General features: G+C 48.6%; 1 protein-coding gene and 1 pseudogene across 4 annotated transcripts in view; both read right to left on the reverse strand.

The window, feature by feature from the left end:
- Positions 1 to 1,049: 1,049 nt before the first annotated feature.
- Positions 1,050 to 16,969, reverse strand: LOC143274408 (RE1-silencing transcription factor pseudogene; annotated as a pseudogene).
- A 590-nt stretch (positions 16,970 to 17,559) lies between these two features.
- The window catches only part of Mras (muscle RAS oncogene homolog), a 53,853-nt gene continuing 50,795 nt past the window's right edge, over positions 17,560 to 20,617 (reverse strand). For all 4 annotated transcript variants that reach the window (XM_076576893.1, XM_042281481.2, XM_006975142.4 and 1 more), the window contains exon 6: positions 17,560 to 20,597. In XM_076576893.1, the coding sequence (XP_076433008.1) occupies positions 20,498 to 20,597 (100 nt within the window). In that variant the 3' untranslated portion in view covers positions 17,560 to 20,497. The remainder of the gene's footprint in view (positions 20,598 to 20,617) is intronic.

Consider the following 20,617-nt stretch of genomic DNA (forward strand, 5'->3'; position numbering starts at 1 on the left):
AGCCATCTCTCCAGCCCTTGTTTTTGTTTTTTGAGACAGGTTTTCTCTGTGTAGCTTTTGGAGCCTATCCTGGAATTTGATCTGTAGACCAGGCTGGCCTTGAACTCACAGAGATCTGCCTGCCTCTGCCTCCAGAGTACTGGGGTTAAAAGCGTGTGCCACCATTGCCTGGCTAAAATAGGTCCTTCTCTCACTCTTTTTTTAAGATCTATTTATTTTTATTTTATGTACATTGGTGTTTGCCTGCATGTATGTCTGTGAAGGTGCCAGATCCCCTGGAACTGGAATTACAGACAGTTGTGAGCTGCCATGTGGGTGCTGGGTATTGAACCCTGGTCCTCTGGAAGAGCAGTCAGTCCTCTTAACCTCTGAGCTACCTCTCCAGCCCCCTTGTTTTCATCTTTTTAATGATAGCCATTTTGACTGGGGTGCCACGGAATCTCAACATAGTTTTGACTTGTATTTCCTTCATAGGAAATGTAAAGATGTTGAACGTGGGTTGGCAAAAGGGCTGAGTAGGTAAAGACACTTGCTGCCAAGCCTGATGAGCTGAGTTTGATCTCTGGGACCCAAATGGTAGTGGGAGAAAACTACTGAAAATTGTGTTCTGACCTTCACCGTGGCAAGTACACATTCATCCACAAACACACAAATGTACTACCAGATCTCACAGGTGTTGAACTTTGTTCAGATATTTACCATTTGCATTTCCTCCTTTAAAAGTGTTTGTTCAGCCACGTGTAGTGATGCTTATCTGCAGCCTCATCACCCAGGAAGCTGGGGCGGGAAGATCAGAATGCAAAACCAGTCTAGGCTATGTGGGAGAGACCTTGCCACCAACAGATGGGCCAGGTCTGTTCGTTTCATTTGCTCATTCGTCACTCGGGTCGAGCATTCCTTTGGTGTTCCACTTTTTAAATCCTTTCCCTGCGCTGGAGGAGGATCCCTAGCAAGGGTTTTCTCCCATTCTGCAGGCTGCCTCTTTACTCTGCTGACATTTCCTTTGCCAGGCCATGCAAGCCCTTCTTACACTGACCCAACTCCATTTGTCAGTTTGCTGTTATTCCCCAGACTGTTGAAGGCCTATTCAGGAAGTCGTTGCCTATGGCTCTGTTTCCAAGTGTTTCCCTTGTGTGTTCCTCCAGGAGTTTCCAGGTTTCATGTCTTGATCCATTTTGAATAGATTTTTTTTTCTTGCTGTAATCCTTTTCCTTTCTTAAAGACCGATCACAGAAAATACAAACAAACTCCCCCTCGGTTATTTTAACTGCCAACCCCTCCTTCCCACTTTTTGAACTTGCTTCTTGTGGCACTGGCCGAGCCCCATGCAGCCCAGAATCATCACTTCCCTCGGACATATTATCACTCAGGTCACTTCCATCATGCCTGTGGATGCGTTTGTCTTCATCAATGTCCAGTGACTCGTTTTCAGCCAAAGTGATAGGAGGCGAGGCCGTTACGGTTGGTGATGGGACCGGAGGCAATGGTGACGCCGGTTCGGGTGCTGAGGCTTTCACAGGGACACTGTCTGGGTTCTGCTCAGTGTCCGCTTCCATTTCACAAAGCCCAGCTGAACCAGTCTGACACTTAGCATGTAACGTTTCACCACTTGACCCATTTGAGTTTTGTTCCGAGGATAAGACACTGGTAGATTCCTTGGGAGCAGCAAGCATAGCTAGACTCTTGCCAGCTTCCTCTGTTCCCACTTTCTTGAGAGGGGCCATTTTATTTCCTTCCCCATCAGAGCCAATTTCTTGGTCCTTGGGTATCTCGTCTCTTCTTGAGTTTCCCTTTGGAAGATCCTGTGCGCGCCTGCTTCCCTTCAGAAGCTGGTTATCTCTAACAGGCACTAAGCCAACTTCAATAAGGACTTGCTCCTGCTGCACCACCTCACTCCGCATGCCTGACCTCTCCTTGGTACTCTCTTTTCAGGGAGAAGACCTTTTGGTGACTGGTTTCACTTGAAGAGGTGGCTCCATGACAGCAGGAGGCTCCTTCTGAACAGATCCCATGTGAGGAGGCCCTGTCTGAGCAACCTCCACCTGAGCATGGTCCAAAGGACAAAGCAGCCTCTTCTGACAATGTCCCTGCTGAGACTCCATGGGAGGAGGCGGCTCCATCTGATCAGGCTCCATGGGAGGAGGCGGCCCCATCTGATCAGGCTCCATGGGAGGAGGAGGCTCTATCTGATCAGGCTCCATGGGAGGAGGCTGTTCCATCTGAGTAAGCTCCATGGGAAGAGGCTGCTCCATCTCTGGAGGCTCCGTGGGAGGAGGCGACTCCCTCTGAGGAAGCTCCAGGGGAGAAGGCAGCTCCCTCTGAGCAGGCTCCAGGGGAGGAGGCAGCTCCCTGTGAGGAGGCCCCAGGGGAGAAGGCAGCTCCATCTGAGCAGGCCCTGTCTGAGCAATATCCATGGGAGAAGGAAGCCCGGGCTGAGTAGAGCCTGTAGGGGTGACCACCACCTGAGTGAGCGCAGGACCGGAAGAGACTTCCTCCTGAGCCAGCTCCATGGAAGGAGGCTCTGCCAGAGCCGTCTCCTTCTGCGTCTCCTGAGCAGGTCTGCTGCCTTTCTTACTTGATTTACCTTTTTGAGGTTTCTTCTTTGCACCTTTTTTAATGGAAGTATTTTGCTTTTTATTGTCCCCCTTAGTCTCCTCCGTCTTGCTGTCATCCTTTGGCACCTCGGTACTATTTTTGGATTTTTTTAAATGGTGTCTGGGTATGTAGCTCAGGATGGCCTTTAGCACACTATATGGCCTAAGCCAGATTCAAACTCATAGCCTTCTTTGACTCAGGCTCCTGAGTGTCAGAATTACAGGAGTATGCCACCATATCCAGCACTGAGAGTGCATTTTATACAGTATGTGAGACGGCTCTATGTTCAGTCTTTTCTATACGGAAACCCAGTTTTCCAAATACCATTTATGAAAGAGGCTGACTCTTCTTTACTACGTTTTGGCTGCTTCATTGAGAATTAGATGGCTGTAGGTAGGTACTTGGGTTTGTTTATGGGTTTTCTGCTCTTTTTCCGTTGGCCTCTATTCCTGTTTGCTTTTCTATTGTGATAAAAACATCTGACCAAAAGCAATTTAAGGAAGGGAAGGGCTTATTTTAGCTTACATCTCCAGACACCAATCTATCACTGAGGGACGTCAGGGAAGAAAACAGGCAGGCACTGAAGCAGACCCCACAGAGGAACGCTGCCTTTGCTTCACTGGCTGGCTTGCTCAGCTCGACTTCTTACACAGCTTAGGTTTATCTGTGAGGGATGGTGCCACCCATAGTGGACCCTCCTCAACAATTACCAAACAAGACGATTCCTCACAGACGTGGGTACAAGCCAACCTAACTGAGGCAGCTCTTCAGTTGATGTTCCCTCTTCCCAGGTGAGTCTAGGTTGCATCAAGTTGACAATAAAAACCAAACAGTGCCTTGTGTGCATGCCAAGGTGACACTGGTCTTCCTATTACAGTTCTGTGGCATACTTTAAAATCAGGCATTACAATACATCCAGCATTGCTCTTTTGCTTAGAGTTACTTTGGCTCTTTGAGGCCCTTGTGCCTCCATGTGAATTTCACTTTTTTTTCTAGTTCTGCAAATTATTGGGATTTTGATGGAAATTTCATCAAATCTGCTAAGATCACATTTAGTAATGTAGCCATTTTCACAATATTAATTCCACTGATTCATGTCATTCCATCTTATGTCTTTTCTAACTTTTTTCTACAGTTTTCATTAGAGAAATCTTTCACCCACATTGGTTAGGTTCACTCCTACATGTTTTATTCTTTCTGAGGCTATTTTGAATGGTGCTGTGTTACTTATTTGGGTCTCAATGAGTTTGTAATTGGTACATTTGGAAGCCTCTGGATTTTTGTATGTTAACGCTGTATCTTGTTATTTGACTAAACTTCCTTTTGAGGTCTGGAAGGCTTTTGATGGACTCTCTAGGTCTTCTATGTTTTAGCATCTGTGAGTAGCGGTGTCTGACTTCCTCCTCCCTCGTTTCTACCCTTTTCATTTCTTTCCCATGCTTTATTGCAGTGACTAGACCTCAAGCACTACACTGGATATTAGTGACAAGGCACCAGCACCTGTTTTATTCCTTGTTTTAAAGGACCTGATTGTAAAGGTAATACTTTCAGATTTTGCCCATTCAGTGTGATGTGGTCCACAGGTCTTCATATATAGCTTTTATTGTGCACTATATTACTTTTATTGCTTTGCATATGTTGAATCATCCTTGCATCCCTGGAATCTGATCTTTTTTAAAATATTAAAAGGGGTTTTATAGAGATATCAACAAATACAATGTTTAATTTATATGCTATGACCTTTCTAATGTATTATCAAGTTTGGTTTGTATTTTGCTAGGATTTTTGCATCTATGTTCATCAAGTACATTGGTCTGGAGTTTCCTTTATTGTCACGTTTTGGCATTAGGTCAATGTTGGCGTCATAGACTAAGTTTAGAAGTAGCCACTCCATTTCTAGTTTATAGAAAGCTTGAGGCATATTGACTTTAGTTCTTCTTTAATAGTCCAGTAAATTTCAACAGTAAATTTTTCCATCCAGGGATCTTGCTTGTTGAGAGACTTTTAATTACTACTTGAACCTCATAACTTGTTATTGATCTATTGAGGCTTTCTCCACTCTCCCGATTCAATTTTGGCCGATCATACGCACTGAGAAACTTATTCTTTTCTACCCGATTTTCCAAATTATTGGAGTGTGAATTTTCAAGATAATTTTTAATTATTCACTGGATTTCACTGGGGTCTGTTGTAATACACACACACACACACACACACACACACACACACACATAGACACACACACACACACACACCCTTCCAACACTTCAACTTGAAATATTCATTTTTCACTGAAAATAACCCACAACAACATACCCTAATGAATTGACTAGAGCCCATTTAAATAGGTTTTGAATTTGTTCCTCAATTTGTCAGTCAATCCAAACACATGACTATGCTTAAACATCAAGCTGCATTGATGAAAACCTGACCAGCCCATGCTGCTATTCATTGACAAATGCAACTTTAAAGAGTTATGTTGCTGGAGGGCTTCTCTCCAGGTTCCCCAAGCCCCGCAGTCCCACAATCCACTTATAAATAATCACTCAGATGCTTATTATCACTTATAAACTGTATGGCCGTGGCAGGCTTCTTGCTAACTGTTCTTATAACTTAAATTAACCCATTTTTATAAATCTATACCTTGCCACGTGGCTGGTGGCTTACCAGAGTCTTTACATGCTGCTTGTCATGGCAGTGGCTGCAGTGTCTCCCCCCTCAGCCTTCTGCTTCCCAGAATTCTTCTCTCTCCTTGTCCCACCTACTTCCTGCCTGGCAACCTACTTCCTGCCTGGTCACTGGCCATCAGTGTTTTATTTATATAGAGCCAATATCCACAGCAGAGTTAGTTTAGTTATTATTGTATGGGTGCATGATGGGGGGCATGATGCTGCAGTGCATGTGTGGAGGTCAGAGGACAACATCTGGGAATCAGTTCTCCTCTTCCACTGTGGGTCTGGGGCTCGAACTCGGGTTGTTAGGCTTGAGTGGCAAGCACTTTTATCCACTGAGCCATGGTGCTGGAATTCATAAACAGAATCTTAAGGATTCCACTAAGAACTTCTTTATCATTGAGAACAGGCATGTTTATTATAAACCGAGAAGGCTTGGTACTTCATAGCAGAACTGACCACCAGTACATGCAGAGGTACCTTTGACGGTCTCTCGTGTTACACAGAAACAGGATGAATAAAGGACCTACTTGTTGATGCAGCAGGATTCAGCTACATCCTTCTGGAGAGGGGGATTACTTACGTTGATTTTCATTTTATGACCATCATCTGCGTGAACTCTTCATGATTCACTGTCCATCTCCATCAGCTTCCTTGTCTCTGATGATTTCTCATTCTATTGGCTTTGCTATCGCATCTCATCACATGACATAGTTCTGCTGCACTGGTGTAAGCATTTCCGTCACTGCCAAGGACTCCGAATGCCTCGAGGTTCTCTTTTTTCTCTGTATCTTTTGCTTTTCCAGCTGTCATAGTAAAAAAAAATCTGAGAAGTCCACGGTGCCATTCATTATCAGCATCTGCTTCCTAGATCATATCCTGCAATTCAGCCCCTTTTGGGTTTTGACCATGTGACCTCGTGACAGTTGGCGGTTCCTTTGTGGCAGCTGCACCATCGCTGTATTTACTGGATCTGGAGAGAGTTTCTTTGTTGGATTCTTCTTCAGCCAGCTGATCAGCCCTGGAGATAGGGGAGGATGGAGGAGCTAAGAGTGAGGGTGGCTGTGCCAGCAGCAGGTATATGATGGTGGACATCTGTGCTGGTGACGGGAAGACACAGGGTCCGGCTGTGTCACTCTCTTGTGCTGTGCTGCATCCTGACCCCCAACAGCAGCACAGAGTCCCTGAGAATCCCAGCACTATTCTTTGGTGTTGCTGGTGATGGTGGAGATGGAATCCAGGGACTGGCGCATGCTAGCCAAGCACTCTTCAAATGAGCTACCCCACTCTTGAAATGCGGACATGGCCTTCCAGTGGCCTGGCGGACAAACAGGGTCTCTCTTGGCATGGGAGCTTGATCTTGCATTGGGTCCTCTGCTGAGAAAAGGCTACTTTTCATGTCATCATAGCTCCTTATCCTTTTAATAAACCGCCAGGTTTGTTAGCATCGAGTTCTACTGTTAGTATTTATTTTCTGAGCTTTCAAAAATTATATTTTAAGTAATTTATTTTGTATAAGTATATGTGTGTGGACCCACATGTGGAGGTTTTAGGGCAACTTAGAGGAAGGGGTTCTCCCCTTCCCATGTGGGTCCTAGGGATCAAACCCAGGTCATTGGGCTTGGTGGCAAGTACATTTATCCTTATGCTGGCCTGATATCTATTTTTATAATGGAATTTCTCATTTACTCTTTCTGCTTGTTTTGCTAGATTTCAGTATGAAGCTGTTTCTCATTTTGTGACATTTTGAGAGGCATTCCCTCTAGTCTGTTAGTTTGAACTGGCAGGAGATCTTTAGGAAGTAAAGCTCAGCTGCAAAACCATCTAGGAATGATGCTTTAGAGTGTGATAAACCTTTAACAGGATTCCTGGGCTTTCCTAATGTTCTTAACCAGTCACATTTTCTCGCTCTTTCTGGGCCATGTTTTGCAGCATACACCTTCCCAGAGACCCCTTCCTCTCCCTGTAGATTCTTAGAAGAATTACCATGAAGGAACACAGTGATGCTTCTGCCTTGTTCCCCGTGGCTTCCATAACACATTCCCAGTGAGGGCTAAGGGCAGCGGCAATTTGCTTCCCCGACGGTGGTCAAGGCCAGACATGCCAAGTCCAGGTGCCAAAAGGACCAGTTATTTGTTTTTCTTTAAATGATTTTGGTTTTATCATTACTTATGTGTACATATGGACATCTGCATGAGTATATGCCACATGTTTGTGGGTGCCCAAGGAGAGTAGCAGAGGTCACAGGAACCCTGGACCTGAAGAGTTACAGACAGTTGTGAGTCACCTGATGCAGACACTCCAAACCAAACTCAGGTCCTCTGGGAGAGCAGCAAACACTCCTAACCACTGAGCCATCTCTCCAGCCCCAAGGCTAGTCCCTTCTGGGGCTCCAGTCTGTTCCCACCTCTCTTAGCTTCTAATGGGTCTGGAATTTCCTGGGGTTCCCTGACATGCAGATACATCACTGCAATGCCTGCCTGACTTTACAAAGCCCTTGTCTCCAATCTCCTCTCCCGTATCCTATAAGAACAGCAGTCATTGGACTCGAGGCCTCCTTGAAATGCAGATGCACCCATAAGATCTTCCATTGCGTCTACAAAGACCTATTTTCAAATAAGGTTACATCCACCAGAGGTTAGGAAGTGGGCATATGTTTGGCGGCCTGTAGTAGTTTGACTATGAGATGTCCCCACAGGCCAATGGGTGGACGCTTGGTTCTGAAGTGGTGGGCAATGTTGGGAGGGTCTAGGCACTTCAGGAGGCGGCAGCTGGCTGGAGGAAGTAGGCCACTGGGGGCAAGTCCTTGGGGACCTATCTTCCTTTTGCCTCGTGTTTGCCATAAGGTGAGCAGCTTCTACCACACACTCCCTGCCATGATGTACTGCCTCACTACAGGTCAGAAACATGGGGCCAGGTGAGCATGGCCCGAATCCCCTGAAACTGTGAACGAAACAAGTCTTCCCTGTTTTCTGAATCACTTTTGTCCTGCATGTTGTCACAGCAAGAAGAAAGCTAGCCACCGAGGGCTGCTGTCCAACCCACAAGCATTTGAATTTAAAAAGAGCCAGGGACCAGGGATACAGCTTGGTCAATAAAGTGCTTGCTACACAAGCATGAGAACCTCAGTTCAGATCGCCAGCACTGATGTAAACATCTGGATGTGGTAGCTTGTGTCTAGAACCCTGCTGCTGGGGAGTCGGAGTCAGAAGGCTCCCTGAGATTTGCTGGCCTGCTCAGTGTAGCTGGACAGGAGAGCTCCAGATTCAGGGAGAGACCTTGTCTCAAAAAATAAAGTAAAGACTGGGTGGTGGTGGCACACACCTTTAATCCCAACACGTGGGAGGCAGAGGCAGGTGGATCTCTGAGTTTGAGGCCAGCCTGGTCTACAGAGGAGTTCCAGGACAGCCAGGGCTACATAGAGAAACCTTGTCTTGAAAGAAAAACAAAACAAAAAATGTGAAGAACAACTGAGGTAGACACCCAACCATATAGCCTCTATATGGACATGGACATGTGTGTACTTGTATGAACATGTGTCTATACATACACATACATAAAAATAAAATAAAAACCTGTATTGAAGCTTCTAGTCTGGTTAGAAGATGGCCCTTGAGCCATTTCTCAGACACTAAGTCTGTCTTTCTCTCTTAGGACATGTGTGCTGATTTGAGGGACAGTTCTGAGCACTTGGAAACCTTTCTTGGAAGTGAGCAGTGGGAAGGGACCCCCGTGACACTTCCTACGGGAGCTTACCTGGAGATTTTACTGTGAGCTTCCGAAAGAGTAGATCTGTGCGCCTCCTTCCTCAGGGCATCACGCCTCTCCCTTCCTCACCTGCCTTCTCTCCTCTCCCCTCTCTGTCTCATTGCGACCTCCCCCAGCCTTGAAGGGACAGTATCAGAGCAGGATCACATTATCTGATCATTTGTGGAGTGGGCTGTCATAAGTCAGGGCTCTTCGCTAAGCAACCATAGCAAAACAGGACATCTTCATCAAGATTGAAGGCTAAAACCACAATAGTGTTCTGTACGATTATGGAAAAAATGCTTAAAGCTATGTCAGACGGGGCAACACATCCTGGCCAATTATAAGTTAGACTGCTGGGGTGTTACAGAGCAGATTCACCTGTCTGTGGAAGGAATCGTGCAGATCCCAAAGACGGGCCCTGTGCCACTCCAAGGGTGCTACCCACCTAGCTTCCCAGACTCACTCCAGAGACTAGGGTGCAGTGGGTCTGGAGAATGTCCCAGGAATGTGGCCTTTGTACCAGGACTGCACTTTGAAGGCTGCTGATCCAGACTCGGACCTTAGGAATCTTTCTCTAAAGCCCCATCCTCGGAAGTGGCCCGCACCAAACACTGTGAAATACTGGGTTCAGAGTGTGCAAGAAACCAAAGGTCAAGGGGAATTTGGAGCTGTCGAGGTGGAGGAGGGGTCATCTGACTGAGGAAGGCTGAATTCAAGGAAGATGCTTTTTCCACAAGTGGAATGTAGAATTGTGTGAACAGAGCCAAGAGACAGGCTGCAAGTCTTTCTTGGGGACCTCAGGTTCCTTGAGCCTACCTGGAGAGCTCAAGCAGGTGGAGAAGTCTCCAGAAGGCATATGAAGTCAACTGTGAGGGACTGGAGCTGGTCCTTAGGCACAAAGTGTCCAGAAGAGCCAGGCTAGCCTGGGGTGGCAAAGTTTAGTTCCAGAAGGCTGATGGACCGGCCCTTGGTCTGGCGATGTGACAAACATTTGCTACATACATGGTGGACTTGAACTCCAAATGCACATTTCTCTGGTACCAGCAGCCCTAGAAGGTTAGGAAGTCCCGTAGGGCATGGGCAAGAAAGGAAGTAGGCAAGCTGAGGTTCTTGCACGATTGCGACACCTTGAGCACTGCCTCGGAGCGGAGGGAAGAACTGCGGTACTCTGGAGATGGAGCCACAAGGCTCTTTTTCGCTCTACGATGGCGCCCTCTGGTGGTGAAGAGGGGCACCGGCCCAGCTTCCTGGGCTTTCTTAACCCGCCAGAGCGTCAATAACAGTGATACTAGAAATAACAACTACAGGGTGCTGAGAAGCTTCGGGGGCACATGACCAGCATAGTGCGTTAGGTTCTTAGAAAGCATTAACTTGTTTAAGCCCCACATTAACACTAGATGTGAGTAGTCATGTGACTCCAGTCTCAGAAGAAGGAACCCAGGCCCATAAAGTCATCACAGCTGAGCGTATGTCCTCTAGTGCTATTTTGGGGTTGGCAAGGAATGGAATCAGATGCACCGAGGCTCCCATTTAGCTTTGCCACTACTAGGTTTGTGACATCTGGGGACTCCCAGGTCTTTCAAAAGAGATTATAACCCCCAGAGCTGGGAGAATGCTGGAAATGAAGCTTTTAAGATATCCACCAGCCTGTTATATTGATGTAGTAGTTAGCTTTTTAACCATCCCCAACCATGGTTCCCTTAGGTCCCTGACATACTTTGTTTTAGGAATGCAAAGACCATATTTATTAACTGTGCATCTCTGATTATTTACTAGGCATTTGAGGGGTAGAAAATTTTAGTCAGAAACCTAGATTTTACTGGATTGATTGATTGATTGATGACTGATTGACGACTGATTGATTTGAGACAGGGTCTTGCTATGTAACCCTGGCTTGCTTGGAACTCACTCTGTGGACCAGCGTGGCCTCAATCTCAGAGATCCGCCTGCCTCTGCCTCCTGTGTGTGCCACAGCACCCAGCCTACACTTTATTTTTCTAGACAGACTCCCCACCGCACCAGGAGCCCCACTTCAGCTACACTGGCTGGCCAGTGAGTTCCCAGGATCCTCTTGTCTCTGTCCCAAAGACAAACTGAGCACAGTTCCATCAAAGATCACTCTGGAAAACCAATGAATTTCGTGGGATTCCTTACAGAGCTTAAGTGAGGTGTTACTTACAGAGGTGTGGACGTTCTTCCTTCAATAGGCCACACCTGGAAGGTCTTTACCCGGCAGGGATGAGGGCTTCCTGTAGCCACATGGATGGGGTCCCTTCCCCCTTGGGCTTCCCTGCCTATCTACTCTAGCTCCTCTCCCAAGGTCACGTGCAACTAAAGCAGCATAGCATACAGCAGGTGGTAGACAGCTCAGATGGGTCTTGTGGCCTTCCGCACCCATCCATGAAGGGGTATAAACAGTTAACAAGCCAGCTGGGATAATCCTTTTGCAAGAGGGTGCAGCTGAACTTCCCAAGATGGCGGCTAATTGGCTCAGCAGATAGTTATGCACAACACATACACCCCCCTCCCCACTTTTTACATGGGTGCCAAGGATCCAATCTTGGGTCCTCATACTTACAAAGTGAACTTTTTTCTTTCAAGCATCTCACCTTGTATCCTGAGTTGACCTGAAACTTGTTGTATAGCCCAGGTTACTCTCAAATATATGATCCTCCGGCCTGGGATTATAGGCATGCATACATGCCTTTGAATTCACTTTGTAAGGAGAGACGGCAGGAGCTGAGCCCCAGGATCCAGACAAGACAGGGCAACTGCTTTGGGGTCTGGGGAGTACATATTGTTTTCATCCTGGGATCCTGGCTGGCACTTAGAATTTCCATGCATCAGTCGTTATTCTGAAAACATATACTAAATTAAAACTTGGCAATAGCCTTGTAGCCTTAAGAAGCATCCTTATCATCAGCTAAAGTGTGACGACCAAGCTGAGACATGGGGAGGTTGGGCCACTTGGCTAAGGTCACCAGATGGTGGCATAGCCAGGCTAGACCTAGGCAGCCTGTGCACTGGCCACCACCCCACACGCCCCAGCATCAGCAACACTGGGGACTCAGCAACGCCAACCACAGAGGGAACCAAAAGTCTGGGCTGAGTGGAGAGAGAGGAATGGCCCTGTTGACAAACAATGGTCAGAGTGCCTTGCATCCCAGGTGCCGTTCGAGCTAGCAAAGGAGCAGAGCCAAGCATGTCGTGGAAAAAGGTCAGCTGAGAGGCCATCTTAGGGCCTGCGCGTCCTCAGCAAAGCTCAGGGGTGGTTATGAGGGTGGGTTTTCTTTGTGGAAACTGAGGCAGGAGCTAACTTGAGGGAAGGGGCTGTGGGATAGAGGCAGATTCAAAGGTGACCGTGAGATGGTGACCTTGGGAAACTACTTGAAATTTGCAGCGACCTTGGGTCTGCCACAAGCTAGGGGCGCTGGGGGCAGAGAAAGCATGTTTCCGGGGGATTGGCTAACTTACAGTTCTCAGCGGCTCAGACGTGGCATTACCTGTTATTTTGTTTAAAAAGCAAATGAAAGCTGATAAATCCAAGCCGGCTGGTGGTGTCACATGCCTTTAATCCCAGCACTCCAGAGGCAGAGGCAGGCAGATCTCTGTGAGTTCGAGGCCAGCCTGGTCTACAGAGTGAGTTCCAGGACAGCCAGGGTAGTTACACAGAGAAACCCTGTCTCAAAACAACAACAACAACAACAGGCGGCTAAATCCTGTCTGCGTTCTAACTACCCCCACCCAGAGGAGAGGGTGACAGTTGGTAGGGCTCTTGGCTATGGGTGGCTCTCTAGGCAGAATGCCAGAGGCCTGGAACATGTTTACGGCCCCTGGACCTCACTGATAATGCCATTCACTGGGGCTTCGCGACCTGGACAGTCTGTCTTGGTTGGCAGGACAGTGAGAGGGACAGAGCTGGAGGTGGTGTCCAAGGCCACGGGGAGGGCTGCCCTGGGTGGAGGTCCAGCGCAGACACTGGAAAATGACTGTCACTGGGGCTCAAATGCTGTCATGAGTCACTCAGGGGGAAGTTGGGCTGCATTCAGCTCCCTTGAGAAAAAAAGCAAGGAAGTGTGACACACATTGAAAGCGTTCCCTCCAACCCGGGTGAGATTGAAAATGGGTGTGGGGAGACAGCCTGGGCTAGCTCCATTTCCAGGCTGGCAGGGTGGTGGGGAACAGAGCATAGGCTTCAGGGGCAAAACCGGGTGCAAGTCTAGGCTCAGTCACTCCTGCCTGTCCCTGGCCTGTGGCACCTATGTCCCAGGGTGGTCATGAGGACAGGAGGTGGGTGCAGAAGTGGGACCGTGCCTGGCTTACAGGAAGTACAGCACAAACAAGCACTCTCCCTGTGTGTCCCGTGGGTTTGCTAATTCACGGTTCTCAGACAAGCAGCATTATCGTTACCCAGAACCTGCTTTAAAAGCAAATTAAAGCTGCTAAATCCTAAGCCTGTGTGCCAAAAAACCCCTACCCCGAGGAAACAAGGACAGTTGCTAGGGCCTGAAGACCGGCAACTAATTCACAGGGTTATTAATAATTCATAATTATTAGGATTGTTACTCGAGAACAGGATGAACATTTCATTCTTAACACTCGGGTAAGCTTGGCCGAGACCTGTGCTAGACCTCATGGCACACCAGCATCCAGAAAATTCCTTGCCTGAGCAAACTGGAAGCTTTAAGTCTCATTTCGCCCTAAGAAGAAATTGTGGGATGTGGCTTTAAAAAAGCAGCGGCACCAAGAGGGTCTGAGGGGAGGGAGCTTGATGTGGGGGAGGAGCTTAGCTGAGAGGGTCTGGAGGCCTGGGTGGTGGCCTTTGAGAGGCCATCTCAGGGCCTACGAGTCCTCAGCAAAGTTCAGGGGTGGTTATGAGGATGGGTTCTCTTTGTGGAAACTGAGGCAGAGGTTAACTTGAGGAGAGAGGCTGTGGAATGAGGCAGATGCTGAGGTCTCTATGAGATCGTGGCCTTGGGAAACTGTTTGAAATTTGCAGGGACCTTGGGTCTGCTGTAAGGTGTAAGAGTGCCACACTTTATGGGGCAAAGGAGGCACATTTGAACTACGATGGCTTGCGTTTTAAGGCACGGAGGACAATGACTATCTGTAATAATCACTGATTTATTTTATAAACATTAGGCATCACCATTGTGCCACCAGTTTCTTCTCTAGGCCTAGGGACATAAGAATGTAAGGAATATAGATAAACAAATGAACTACCACTGCGGTTTGTGAGCAGCCTCAAAGGGGGGCCGCTGTAACGCAAATAAAATAGTTGCCTTTGGAGCTGGGAATCTAGGTCAGTGGTAGCATTCTTGTCTAGCATGCACAGGTCCTGAGTTCAATTCCCAGTGCGTGCGCGCGCGCACGCGAGAGAGAGAGAGAGAGAGAGAGAGAGAGAGAGAGAGAGAGAGAGAGAGAGAGAGAGAGAGAGAGAGAAGCACCGTGGAGAAGGAGGTAGGTGAGTCATGTGGGTCACACACTTGGTCATGAAGGGGGAACTGGAGAAAGGCAGCTTGACCCCTCCCCTCCTGCAGGATGTCGTGGGAGGGCCTGCAGGGGCAGAGTTGCTGGGTCTTCACTCCTTTCATTTCCCCTTCCTGTTCTCTGAGGCTGTGAAACTGCCTGAAGAGCCTGGCGTCGGAGAGAGAGCTCCCAGGCCGCTTCATCTTCGCCCTGAGCAGTACCCTCAGCTGGGAGACTCCGACAGCACGTGAGTGTCCTGAACCTGGAGGAGTGCACGCACAGCTGTGGTTCTGCATATGATTTCAAGGTGTCCGCCACCCCACCTGTAACCCCATGAAGTCAAGGTCAATAACTGTAGATGAATTTCTTTCTTTTTTCTTTTTTGGTTTTTCGAGACAGGGTTTCTCTGTGTAGCTTTGCACCTTTCCTGGAACTCACTCTGTAGCCCAGGCTGGCCTCGAACTCACAGAGATCCGCCTGGCTCTGCCTCCCGAGTGCTGGGATTAAAGGCGTGCGCCACCACTGCCCGGCCGAATTTCTAAACAGTCTTATTAAACAAGAAACACAGAGCCAAATACAGAGGTGAAAGCCATAGAAATCACAGAAATAGTAGTAACCGCCAACTAACCTTAGCTCACCACACTGCCGTAGCTTCCCCAGAGAGAACCAGCTTCTTCCTGTCTAACCTGCGCCTTTATTGCCTTACTGTTCTGCCTTCTCATTGGCTCTTAGCCCAGCCACCTCACTTCCTCTTCACTGCCTGTCTGTACAGACCTCCAGGTCTCTATGGTTGGTACTGGGATTAAAGGCGTGTGTCACCACGCTTGGCTGTGTCCTCGAACACACAGAGACTCTGCCTGCCATGTGATTGGATTAAGGGCGTGTGCTACCACCACCTGACTTTTGTTTATGGCTGGCTATCCATGTCCTCTGATCTCCAGGCAAACTTCATTTATTAACGGACACATAAAATATCACCACATTTCAGCACAAATAAAATATCACCACAAATAACCCTTGTGCTGGGGTCTTTGGTTCCAGAGGTTGAGGGGCCCTTGATAATTAGATGTGGGAAGCAAAGAGGAATGACCTGAGCATCACCACCCACTGGGACCACAGCTGCTTTGCAGATAAGAACAGCCCTGCAGCTGTTTATTTCTAGCTTTTACTCTTTACCCACTCCTGTCTCATTTGGTGATTTGCAAACTGTAGGGAGCATTGGAGTACCATGAAGGCCTTGTCAAATACAGAGGTCAGGGCTTCGGCTCAGCAGGCAGTCCGGGGTGGGGCAGGATAATGGACAGTTCCAATCATTAGCCTGCTGATGCTGAAGCCACTGCCCTGGAGGACACTCTGAGAGCACTTATCCAGGATCTCTCCTCTGTTCTTCAGCCCAGGCATAGGTCTCAGAACCAAACAGAAAGACGATTGTGTGGGCGTGGTCGGCTGCACCCTGCACTGAAAGCCCGTGTAGTTTCTTTGCTTATTGTGAACTCAGCCCCCCTTTTATGCTTAAACATTCACCTAAGCGTAACGATGAGCTATTTGGCATGATGTTGGAGCCCCAAAAGCTGCAGAGAATGAAAATCCTAGGAATGAGAGCATCTGTCACTTGCATAGAGTGTTCTACCCTTTATTTAGACGCTTGAAGAATTCCCAGCTTGGATGGCAGATGGTGAGATTTCACTTATCTGCAAGACCATTGACTTCTTGTTGTTTTGGGGGTTTGGGTTTTTTTGGGTTTTTTTTTTTTTTTTTTTTTTTTTTTTTTTTTTTGATTTTTTTGTTTTTTGTTTTTGAGATAAGGTTTTACTCTGTAGCCCTTGCTGGCCTGGAACTCACTGTACAGACCAGGCTGGCCTCTAAACTCAGAAGTTTACCTGGGCTTCCTGAGTGCTGTGACGAAAGGCATGCACCATCACAGCTGGCCATTGCCTACATTTAAAACACAAACCCAGAGTAAAACAACAAAAGCTGGGAGCCATGTCTGCAAAGTCTTCCTGTAACTGATGATTACACTCAATGCCTATGGGAGGACACTCCTGAGTTCATGCTGTCGCTAGGCAGATCTTGCAGCGGTTTTCAGTCCGGCCTTCCCCTAGCACAGTGGTGCCAATGCTCAGCCTTCCTAACGCTGCGACCCTTTTATACAGTTCCCCATGTTGTGGTGATCCCCAACCATAAAATTACTTTCGTTGCTACTTCATAACTGTAATTTTGTTACTGTTACGAATCATAATGTAAATGTCTGTGTTTTCTGATGGTTGTGGGCAATCCCTGAGAAAGGGTCATTCTCAACCCCCAGAGGGGTCATGACCTGCAGGTTGAGAGGATATGGTGGAGCTTGGCCCAGAGGCAGTGAACCTGGGCTGAATTTCTTCTAGGGCAATGCTGCTCAAGTCATTGTGCACACGAAGCCCCGAGATCTTGTCTAAGACCTTGGGGTTGAGAACTGGAAGCAAGGAGCTGGGTGAAATAGTCATGACGGGTAGTGGTCAGGGATCCCATTTTGAATATAAGAACCATTTCCCACAGAAGACAGAGGGGCAGGTGGCGTGCGGCTGAGGAAGTGGGTTCTACAGGAGATGCCCCCATGGCCACCAGTGGGCTTCCTCCATACTTGAGGTTTGGCTAACCCAAGGTCATGCTCTGGAAGAGTTGAGTGGGTAAAGGACTGAGTGATAGATTCACAACACGCCCCCACGGTTGGGCATGCCCGGCGGACCTAGACACTTCCGCCTAGCCAGCGTGACCAGGACCCCGTGGCTTTGCATGGTTTCGTAAAAACCATGTGATCGATGCGCATGCGTGGAGTAGCCACATGAGCCTGTGTATGCATGCGCCACCCAGCCTTTATAAGCGGGCGCCATATTCCCGGCTTCCCTCCTTATGCTCATGTGTCTTTCTAACAGGCCTGTCACGTCTGTCTCTCTCTCTTATCTTAATAAAACTCTTGTTAGTGGATTCTGTCATGTTTCATGACATTTCCTCGCAGGGTAAGAGCGCCGCCAACTCGCTAACACCGAGGAATCACAAAACGAGGCGTATTTGAACAAGAGGAAATAAGACAGCATTTCTCTTTGTTTCTTTATTAATAAGTAGAGATACACAAAGACTCGATAAAAAGTTACATAAAAGGCTCAAGCATCATCAAGATGTCCAGGCATCACTCATTTCACAACAATGGCCACCTGCTAATACTGTCACTCAAAGGGCTCAGTGTTTCAAGTATCTGGCATTCTAGGTAAACCCCAGGCAATGTGGAGTCTCCACCCAGGTGGGCAGCTAAAGGAAGGGACCCCTCTGTGGCTCTGGACTTAGCGTAGCAGGTTCCAGGGGCTCTGAGGTTAGAGCTGGCATGGGTCAGTGGGTCCCATCTCCTGGCAGGCTACACTAATTCAATCAGGTACTCTCCACAGCAAGAGCCATGGGGAGGTGGGAAACTCCTAAGGGAAACATCCGGATGTCCCAAGTGGCAAAGTGCTTGTGAAGGAAGTAGCTGTGGCATAGCCCCATTCTGGGGGAGAGGGGGAGAAAAGGAGGTGTCAGAGTAGTGGGAGAAAATCGGAGCACACAATAGAGAGGCAGGGATGAGGGGATTCCAGGGAGTGTCAGAGGATATGATGGGAACACAGGTTTCTGAAAAAACTAGAGGGAGCCTCAGAATGACTACAAACCCACCTCAGTCCTGGCCAACCAGGTTTCCAGGCTTTCCCTGTTGGCTGGTGATGGAAGTGCGCTGAGCTTTCTTTATTTTACATGGCCTCTCTGGAAACTCTGTCGAGGGGCTCACTTCTAATTCTGGAGCGTTACCTACCCATCTCACTTATGGGAGAATGGGATTCTGGGAAATGAAAACTTACCAGGAGCCCTGAATCAAGAGACTGCAGAAAGCCAGATGTTAGCCAGTTTAGGACGTGGGCAGGTTAGAGTGGAGGCCCTGGATGATGGGCCTGGATGCTCTGCCTCTTCCGAGAGGGGCAGGAGCGCTGGGAGCCTCCCTTCTAGTTACCTGTGTGACTCGGGGCTTTGGTCCAGGCAACTGCTCTGCTTCCGGTGAGAGCCCCTCTCAGCCCAGTGGAGACGTAGCTCCACAGAGGCGGGGCGTGCTCGAGGCAGGTGGTAGGAGATGGGGGGCTCTCTGGCAGTGGCTGCTGCCCTGAGTGCAGAGCCTTCTGACTCAGCATCCTGTGCAGAGCGCCCTGACCTCGCTGCTGTCCTCTCTCCGGGTGGCAGCAGCTATGGTGCGACTCAGGGCGCCTAAGGCTGGAACGAGCCTGGTCCTTCTAGTGTTGAAAAATTCGTAAGTATTACAGGATCTGGGAAATGGTGAGATACCTCATTTGGAATGTTCTTTGGTATCCTTTGTAGGAATAGAAAAAGTGGGGCGGGCTGGCAGTTTGACAAGCACGAAGTTTGACCTCTCGCTAGCAATCATTTCCTCCTGCCGCAGAACTGTCCCCTCGATGGGGCCCTCTGTGATGATGACCCTGTGCGTGAACGAACACCTTAGGACTTTCCGGACTGCAAAGGAATCACGAGGTGGGACATCCACTGGGTGCTCACTTTCCTTGGATTTCTTTCCATGACTTTCATTCTCCAGGGTGGCCCAGCCACCTGGCGAGGATCCTCTGTTTTGCACAGTGAGCTGGCAGATGCGCTGCCTCCTCTTCTGACCCTCCCACAGGGTGTACTTCATTCCTGCTGTCCTCTCCATCCAGTTCCTAGCTGGAAAAACCCAGTCTTTACCCCACCAGCAGAACCAGAGAGGGAGGGGTGCATCGTGGGGGGGGGGGTGTCCCTGCTGAAATAAGTGTCTGGACCATGTCATCAGCTCACTTTCCTTTCCCCTTTCATCTGAGACAGAAGAGGGCGATGGAGGTGTGCACCAAAAGAGCCCTATGGCTGATGCCAAAAGGCGTTTACTCACTGGCTGGGCTTATAAAGGTGGCTGGTGGTCGGCTGACTCAGAAGGAAATGGCTTCGGGTCCCGGTGCTGCGGTGATAACAGTATTGCGTGCTTTCAGTTAAGAGCAAGCCTAGAGCAACAGCTTTCTGGATGGTGTCACATTCACCTCCTTGCACATGCCGCTGTGTTTGTGTCACAGGTGTGAGCAAGCAGGAAGGGACACATCTGAGAAGCCCAGGGCCCTGTCCACATCTGAACACAGAATCTACCCACCACCTAAAAAGTAAATGAACGCTTTTGCAAAGCCAGCCACTTGCCTCACCCGCTCTCAGGATAAGGAAATCCCCTCTGGGGTGAAATGGTCCCAGCTAGCTCTCACTTGCGTGGCTGTGGGGGCAGGGGTGGGTAGCAGTGAGGGGATTTTCTTTTCTAATCTCTGCTTTTTCAACCACACCGAAGTCCTCCAGATAAATCCATCTCCCTCTCTCCAGTCTCTGGGGTCTGTTTGCTTCTGGGTTTAACTCCGCCTCGGGCTTCCGCCAAAGCCTCCGCTAACTTCCGCCATCCCTGTTGTTCATCCTGGATGGAGTTTGGCACTGCTAAAATCTCTCAGTTAAAAAGACAAGAGCACTGTTCCAGACGCTAGCGGAGAGGTCTGCCGAAGACTTCATCAGGCAGTGGGCACAGACCTCTTTAATAAAATAATCATTACTCAAATAATTTAAAAATCTACAAAAAGACATCAGAGCTCAGACACTGGGGACAGGGCGGGGGAGGAAGCTTGTTCATGGCTTGTTTGGTACCTTGTGTGTGGATCAACACTTCCCCAGCAAACCAGCCCTATGTACTTAAACAACACACCCACCAAGAGGCTGGGAACTGGGCTTAATCAACACACACAAGGAAGGGCTTGGAAGCTGTGGCTTGTCTCCTGGGAGCAGTGGCAAAGCCAGACTCTGTCTGCTCCTGCCCATCCTCCCTCGCTTCCTTCCTATGCCCAGAGCCAAGGGCTGTGGTTAGAAATGGTTCTCAGTGCAGTTAGGCAGTGGGCCGGTCCCGGGGGCTGGCAGTCCATGGTTGCTCTGCCCAGGGTCTCAGGCAGTCACAAGATCACACACTGAAGTTTGTGAGTGCCAGTGGCCCGGTCTCCTCGCCATTTTGTTTTCTTTTTCTTCTTCTGGCTTTTCTCTGGAATCTGTTGCCTGGTGAACAATGAAGGACG

This window comes from Peromyscus maniculatus, chromosome 7, assembly GCF_049852395.1.
Source record: "Peromyscus maniculatus bairdii isolate BWxNUB_F1_BW_parent chromosome 7, HU_Pman_BW_mat_3.1, whole genome shotgun sequence".
NCBI classification, from domain to species: domain Eukaryota; kingdom Metazoa; phylum Chordata; class Mammalia; order Rodentia; family Cricetidae; genus Peromyscus; species Peromyscus maniculatus.